The 8,100-nt window shown below is 42.2% G+C and overlaps 1 protein-coding gene across 1 annotated transcript in view; it reads right to left on the reverse strand.

Moving 5' to 3' along the window:
- Positions 1 to 3,056: 3,056 nt before the first annotated feature.
- Positions 3,057 to 8,100, reverse strand: part of ANKRD34B (ankyrin repeat domain 34B) — a 15,039-nt gene continuing 9,995 nt past the window's right edge. The window contains exons 2-3 of the mRNA XM_019532303.1: positions 5,542 to 5,670; positions 3,057 to 4,932 (exon numbers count right to left, since the gene is read on the reverse strand). Of these exons, the coding sequence (XP_019387848.1) occupies positions 3,328 to 4,884 (1,557 nt within the window). The 5' untranslated portion in view covers positions 4,885 to 4,932; positions 5,542 to 5,670 and the 3' untranslated portion in view covers positions 3,057 to 3,327. The remainder of the gene's footprint in view (positions 4,933 to 5,541; positions 5,671 to 8,100) is intronic.

Consider the following 8,100-nt stretch of genomic DNA (forward strand, 5'->3'; position numbering starts at 1 on the left):
TAGGGGCAGGACTTCCAGTCCCAAGATGGCAACCAGGGGGTGGGGCACCTGTCAAGGGGTGGGGCGACCCATATGGCCCTTGGTACCTTGAGCTTGCCAAAACTTGGTAAGCAGCCCTCTGCCCGAAATAATTGCCTGCCCCTGCCTTATGGATTCAGGGACCAGGTCTGAGCATAAAGAAGTGAATTCCATAACTTTGGAAGTTATGTTTTGCGAGTTCTGAGAATTATGAGGAAGTCTTCACTGAAAGAGGACATGATATATGTACTATTGAAATGTTCATATACAAATGACATGATGAACTAAAATTACAACTGTTCATTAGGAAACAGTTTGTGATGCTGTCTGTATTGAAGCTGAAGCTGTAATACCACAGATATCCACTTAATATTTCCAGAAGCAAGTATTTAGTTTCATTATAGTTCACATTATGCAACTACTACATCAGTAAGACTCATTTCTGTATATCATATCCAAATTAACAAATAAAAGACTGTTACACTTTTAGAGGCCAGGCAATAAAGTGCCACATGAAAACCTAATTTTAAAGTGTTCATGGAGTTTATACAAATACCAAAGATAGATGTCTCGAACAAGAAAGAGATCTGGAACCATGTTGGAAACCTTAAAGTACATTTTTTTTTAAGTCTGATGGAATTGTTATCCAGTCCTTTGATTAATAAGTTACACCAAGCTCTTTGCATTTTTTAACACTGCTGGCAAAATTATAACACACAGTACACATGTTAATTTTCTAATAGAATTACATTGGTTTGTTTTCAAAAAAGCATATCCTTTATGAAAACAGTTACTTCATACTAGTTTTGTAGTATGTTTGAATTATAGTTACTTTATACCTCTCAATTCTGTTCTCCTTTCTTCTCTTGTAACTCCTACTACTATTTCTGTTAACTTTTTTTAATATAGAAAGAGGAGAATAACTTGACTCTCCATTGTCTTTTGCTTTATGGAGTCATTTGCAACCATGCAAAATGAATTTACACTGGGTGTCAAACCAAATCAGAATAGAAGTGTTCTGTGGAAATTATTATAAAAGATGTAGGCAATGGAGAATTAGGCCCATAGGGCTAAAACTAGAAAGGGTTTAACCCCAACTACCATTTTAAGCATCTAAGTCCAAAGTTTAGGTGCCATAGTGGCCCTCAAAACCTCTGCTCAGTTACTGCCTACACCTGCAGATACCTAAAGTTCCTAGGGGATTTTACTACCAAAAATGTTGGCCTGCTTGCGGATGGTTAAAAAAGAAAAAAAAAAAAGTGGTGCTTTATTTTAAATTCTGTGTATTGCTGTGCTGAGCCCAGCACCTGTCCAGAAGAGACAGTGTATTAATTGGACCCTGCTCACCCAACGTCTGTATAGATTGTGAGTTTTAGTGGGGCTTTTTTGGTACTTTTATCGAATAGCTGATTGAATCAGCTATTACATAAAAGCACCAAAAAGCCTCACTGAAGTGCCTGATCTATACAAATGCTGTGGAGCCAGGTCAAAGGAATGTGCTGCTGTTTCTGGTAAAGCATGAGGTTGTTTGTTTGTGGGGTTTTTTGTTTGTTTGTTTGTTGTTGTTTTTTTAATGTCTGCAAGCAGCTTAGGTGCTAATCTTCCTACCAACAAGCATGGGCACAACAGCCTAAATCGTAACAAGGCAGTGTTGCTCACTGCCCTAGTTCATGCATAAATCCCAGTGGCATTCCCAAACCAGACATTTTCCTTCATATCTTATCTTCAAGCCCTTATCCAACAAGCATTCTGAGAGGAGACCTCTAGCAAAATAAGTCTAGGACAAAAAAACAGTAATGTTAGATTGGTGATTAAGCAATTGTCTGAGCAATGGAAGCCTTTTTCAAATCCCCACATTGCCCAGTTTGGAGCAGAAACTTAAAACTCATATCATCCCAAGCCAGGAGTATGCTCTTACTACCAGCCTACTGAAGTAGAGATATCTGTATCTCTCTAGTGAAGCTGCTTCACTCTATGCAAGAAATTTTAAGCAACTTATGGAGCAGAAACTTGTCTACCTCCCACATGAGTCCTAACCACTAAGCTAAGAAGTCATTTTCTCTCTGGCCAAATGAACAAACATTTCATTATTTAAGCAAACTGAACAGCTCTGATGATAAAGCTTGAGAGAGACTCATTTCAGGATATCCAATAATCTTGGAGCTGAACGCTCTGTAGGGATTTAAGAGAGTTTAGAGGAGGAACTTGAACTCAACTGAGCAGGTATTTAAAAAATAACCCCCCAAACTCACCCTATTTTGTGAGGCACTCTCACTGGTTTTTCAAGAGACCTGGGTTAGAAGAGGGTTCATGACTCAGAATCCCAAGTGCAGTTAGACACTCAACTGCCTTGGATGGTGAGGCTTAAGTTTTTCTAGGGTAGCTTGGATGGCTCCTTGCTTAGTGTTCTAGCTTCTGTGAATCCCATTTGTTTGTGCCTAAACTCTCCCTATGCACTGCATAGGCAGCCTAGCTGCCTAATTCAGGGCTGCATGAATTCCACTTGGTGGCAGGGAGCCTAAAAGTTAGACACTACAGTATTCATTCTTTGGATTTACCTCCTTGTATTTATGATTTTGTTATAAATTTTATGTCAAAACACAGTATTACAAATATCCGTTGACTTGCAGAAAATAGCTGCAGTGTAACCCCAGCTGGGAAGGCTTGTTTTTCCCTTCACTGGACATGTCTACACATGCTATTACTGTGCATGAATAAGTTCCGGAGCTTATTGCTCTGGGGTTTATTGCTCCTGGATGTGCCATCTGAATGGGTGCCCAGGAACAATTAACTCTGGATCAGTAAGATCCTGAGTTTATTCATCCATGGCTTGGGGAGCCATGTTAGAGCAGCTTTGGCTAGCAGGGGGCTCTGGGAGGTCAGCCTACCAGACTGGGACTGCTTCTCCCAGCTCAGTGTGCTGCGGAGGGGCTGGCTGGGGCATGAGGGAGCTTCAGCATGGGGCTAGCTGGCAGGCAGCCCCTGGACTGAAGCACCCTAATGCCCAGCCATCCCCTCCAGCGTCTATATGTGTGCTGTTGTGGGGTTTTTTTAGTTAACTCCAGCCTAATATGGGGTTTTATAGATGCTGAGATGTTTATTGCACAGTTTATTAGTCAACTGTGCAGTAAAGGTCGCACATAGATGTGCCCACTGAATCTAAAAATTAAATTCATCCCAAGATAGAGGACCATCCAAAAGATGCCTGTTAAGGGTTTATAGGGTACAGAGGTCTTTGAGTGGTAAACATGATTGGAGATGAATAAGGCTGTACATATTGTATAGATTTGTTAACACTTTAATAAGTTGTCAAAAATTCACTAGTTGCTTAATCTGTTCAGTTTGTAATGACTGCCTCCTCAACAACATTCTTGTACTTTTGGACTCCTTGGGAAAAGCAGGTGCTGTTGGAATTAGGGTTTTTTGTCCACAAGAAACCATCCCAGAAATCTTGTTGCTAAAATTAATATCAGGAAGTAGAGGATGGGGATTCACATTTAAAGGAGGAAGGAAACCAGGCCTGGTTTGGGCAATATGATCTACCAGGAGAGCTCCTGAACCACGTCTCTCTAAAACAGCATGATTTCTTCTACTCAGAGGACCAAGAGGTATGTTCTCCAACAATTCCCTGGAATTTGATAACAAGGATGAAGATGGAGAGAGAATCCTTTTCTTTCCTAGAAATGACTTGCTATCTTCTGTGGTAGCAGGACTCCTAGTGGTAGTTAACTGAGAATCAGAGCTGTAGTGATTTGCCCCTAAGCTTCTCTTTTGAATAATACTTCTCAGGGTTGAAACAAAACTCATTTGAACTGAATCTGAATCCCGATCCACTGGAATTTCACTCTGATTATGTTTTGCCTCAGCATAAAGTGACTGAGAATTTATCTCATCATATGATAACTTTCTTGAACCAGTTTGATCAAAGGATTTTAACAGATGAGCAGTATCTTTTACATCAATACTTTGGTGCCTGGTGATATATCTCTTGGATAAAGCCAGACTATTGATTTTAAAAGAGAGTTCTTCCTCTGGAGTTATATCCTGAAGTTCTTCTTGTAAAGAGGAAATTTTATTCTGATGGAGCAAGGAAGGAGAACTCTTTATCCAAGGCTCAGACTGCAAACGTTGCACTGGTAATAACTTGGATCCTCCATGTGTTAAATTAGGTTTTTTAGTGGGAGAAACTGAGCTGGATATATCTTGTTTGTTTCTTAGGTGATCCAGCTCCTTAAAACTAAAGAGAGCTTTTTCTGTTTCACATGAACTTGAAAGTGGAGATGGAGATGTTTTAAGTTCTATTTCTGAGGGAGAAGTGCAGGCATTTGGAGAATGACATTTCTCAATGTCAGCTGGAGGCACATTCAAGTATTGTTTAGTGGTTTGTCTTCCAGATGGAGACTTGTCTGTTGTAATAATGATTACTTCTTTTCCTCTTGCTTTGCAAGCATTTAAGAGAACTTTCAAGGTCTCCCTCTCTTCAGAGTTTACTGCATATACAAGTGCAGAGTAATTAGAATGATCTTGTAGACTTGGGTCAGCTCCACTTTTCAGCAACAAAGAAACCACTTCAGGGCCAGCTTTTTCCAAACAAGCATGCATCAAGGCTGTCTTTCCAGATTTGTCCTGTATATTTGGATCTGCCTTATTTTCCAGTAGATATTTAACCATTTTTGCTTTGCTGACACTTTGATGGTCCACATGCTTAGTTTTACAAGCAATCATCAAAGGGGTTTCACCTCTGTCATTACTCTCATTAATGTAGGCTCCACCTTCTAACAATAGTCTTGTGAGGCGAAGTCTGCTTTGATAGACCGCTTTTATCAAGGAGTTCCCATCAGTTGACACTTCTACAGCTTCATGCATTGTACCAGTCTTTTACTTATACTTTCCTTTCCTAGCTGTTGAAAACACCTAGTTTTCAGAGAAAGTGAATAGGAAAAAGATTAACCAGCCTCTTGTTTCTCCAATTAATAGTATTTTGTGAACAAGAGTGTCTCTCATTAAGAAGTATTGTTCAACTTTAAAAACCAAACACTGAATATCATATGAAACAATAAAGATATACATCTACAAGAGGTACAGCTATAAGGAACAACTCTCTTTCATGTGCAAGTCTATGTTACACCTGTACCAAACAAACATAGTTTTAGTCTGAACTTCCTTATAATAACGTTAAACTGACTTTTCACTCAATTACCATTTTCATGCAGTTGCACTGACTAGAGAGCTACTCAAGGTTTATGCAGATGGCCAAAAGAGCAGAATTTAATCCTGCAATATTTTTTCATATCAGCACTAGATACTACATCACAGTGACCCATTCATAGAACCATAAAGTAAAATATCCATAAAATAGTTAGAAAAATAAACAAATGTATAAATGAACCCAAATAGCAGCAAAATATCAAAACCAAACTCTAATAAATTATTTCCATATTAAGATATAGTTATTGAAAACTGTCACAAGGGTGGGTATGGGCATCCAATATAAAAATAAAGCTATTTCTGAATGTACGATACCTTCCTTGGGTTGCTTTGAAAATGCACTCAGATGTAAACAGCAGCAATGGAATGAAATATAATATGCTCCACACATTGTAGGGCTCATTCCCTGAGAACGGTCAAGTGCCTGCCCATAGAATATCAACCCTAAAAGAAAACAAACACCTGTTAAAAGCAAAAGTAAAATACAGTCACATTTAAGATCAGGGAATAAGTTCTTGTTGAACAAAATCAAACAGTGTATACTATGTATGAACAATTCTTTATGTATATATCAATGATAAACTTTATTTCTGTGTTTTGCCAATGAGAGGTTACTACTGTGAAGAAAAAAGAAATATTAGCGTTATCAGGATAGTTGTAAAACAAAAATAGACATGATTTAAAAAAAAAAGCTTTAAAAAGAGTCTTCTCCCAATACAGAAATAAAAATATTTCCTTATCAAACTTCTTTTTCCATATTGATGTTAGTTTCAGTTGCAAGTAGGTAAATAATTATTTTGGTTACATCTTTCTTTATATAATACCACCATACCACCAATAGATGCATTTAGTTTGAAAGGAGCTTTATTTAGCATAAGACTAAATTAGTTCCTATTCTTGATATCAAGGTCTGCTTTACATTTGTATTACTTAGGGTCAAACCAAAGATTGTTGAAATCAAGGTCCTCCAGCACTAAAAAATTATCCCTGGTCTGTTGTGCCCCAGTGGCTGTTACCTGGCTTCACCCCTCCCTCTTTCCAGAGCAATTTCAAGAGATAAAGTGTAAAGACAGCATATACAGTGGAACCTTCTTGCACTTTCATATAGCTTTGACTGCTCTCCAGTTGTGAAAGGGAGCTGATGATTTGTTACCATATTATAAGAGGCTGTGAGGAACCTATTTCCCTGCATATTTTTGATCTGCAAATAACACTGAAATATAAAATTGCTTCTATATTTTTCATTCTGTGGTTCTAAAAAATAGAATTAGAAGAGCTCTCAAGGGTTGTCTACTCCATAGTTTCTCCAGTCAGTGGTACGCATACCCCTGGGGGTATATGAGACACAGGCAGGGGGTACGTGGGTGTGGAAGACCTCCACAGCAAGTGAGTATCGCCATTCCCCCTGCCACCACCGGGTTCACGTCCAGCTGCTCACCCCTGCACCCCAAGCCAGCCACAGGCTGCTGCAGGAGGGGGAGGGCGGGCACACACATACCTGTACACTCCCCACTGACAGGCAGGTAAGTTTCTTTCTTTTTTATCCTGCCTGGGCTTTGTTGGGAGGAAAGACCAAGACACCCACAGTGCAGCATGGAGTGTGGGGGGGGCAGGGCGCTATGGGGATTGCCCCACAACCTTCCATGTGACAACCTTCCCTGTCTGGGGCCTTGTTCACTGCACACAGGAGGGCTGGTGGTGGCATTGGGCTCTTCCTGGTGCTTGGGACGGACTGTGGCGATAGGAGAGGAGCTGCTGCTTGCCCCCCCAGTCCCGCCACTGCCTAACGTAGGGAAAAGCCCTGTGCTGCCACCAGCCCCCCACCTGTAGCCAGCCTAGACTCCATACCAGCAACTGCATGCATGCCTCAGAGCAGAGAGTGGGGGAAGGTTGCGCTGCCTCAGACCCTATCCCTGCTCTCTGATCTGAGGTGCACATGCTGTCGCTGCTGGCACAGAGCTGATGATGGAGCTCTGGAGCTGAGTGTAGCTGTTTGTAGCCACCCTGGGCTCTGGGGCAGGTGTGCATGCAATTGCCAGTCTGGAGCTGATGCTGGGGCTGTGGAACCCGGCGCAGCTGTTTGCAGCCTGCCCGCTGCAGCTGCCCAGAGCCCAAGCTGGCTACAGGTGGGGGGCCGGAGGCAGCACAGGGCTTTTCTAGGCTGCGCTGCCTCAAGACCCGCCCCCCCCCACCATCCACCTTGAGCCACAGGATGCTGGAGCCTGGAGCAGCTCCTTCGCAGCCTCCTGGCTGCAGCCAGCCCAGGCTATGGATAACTGCTGCCAGCCAGAGAGCCTGGGCTGCTTGCAGCAGGGCTTGTAGTTTTCTAGCCACCTGCTGAGAACAGCCCAGGCTCCATGGCTGGCAGCACCTGCCTAGAGCCCAGGCTGGTGGTGGCATGCTGAGCAGAATGGCCTTGTGTGCCATGCTTGTCCCGTATTCGACCTGGGGGGAAGTGGGCAGTGGAGTCCCCCAGGGCTCGGTCCTTGGGCCCACGCTGTTCAATTTCTTTATCAGTGATTTGGACAACAAGGTGAAAAGCAACCTGTTTAAATTTGCTGATGATACCAAAATTTGGGGTGAGGTGAGCTCGCTAGTAGGGAGGGAAAGACTGCAGCAAGACCTGGATAGGTTACAGGGGTAGGCTAACAAAAACAGGATGAGTTTCAATACTGACAAGTGCGGGGTGCTGCACTTGGGCAGCAGTAACCAGCAGCACACTTATAAGATGGGAAACGGCCTTCTTGAGAGCACGGAGGCAGAAAGGGATCTTGGAGTCATTATTGACTACAAGATGAACATGGGCCGACAATGCGAGGTCACGGTTGGCAGGTCTAACTGGACCTTGTCGTGCATCCACAGGTGCATCTCAAG

This window comes from Crocodylus porosus, unplaced genomic scaffold, assembly GCF_001723895.1.
Source record: "Crocodylus porosus isolate Cpor-Errol unplaced genomic scaffold, CroPor_comp1, whole genome shotgun sequence".
Lineage (NCBI taxonomy): Eukaryota > Metazoa > Chordata > Crocodylia > Crocodylidae > Crocodylus > Crocodylus porosus.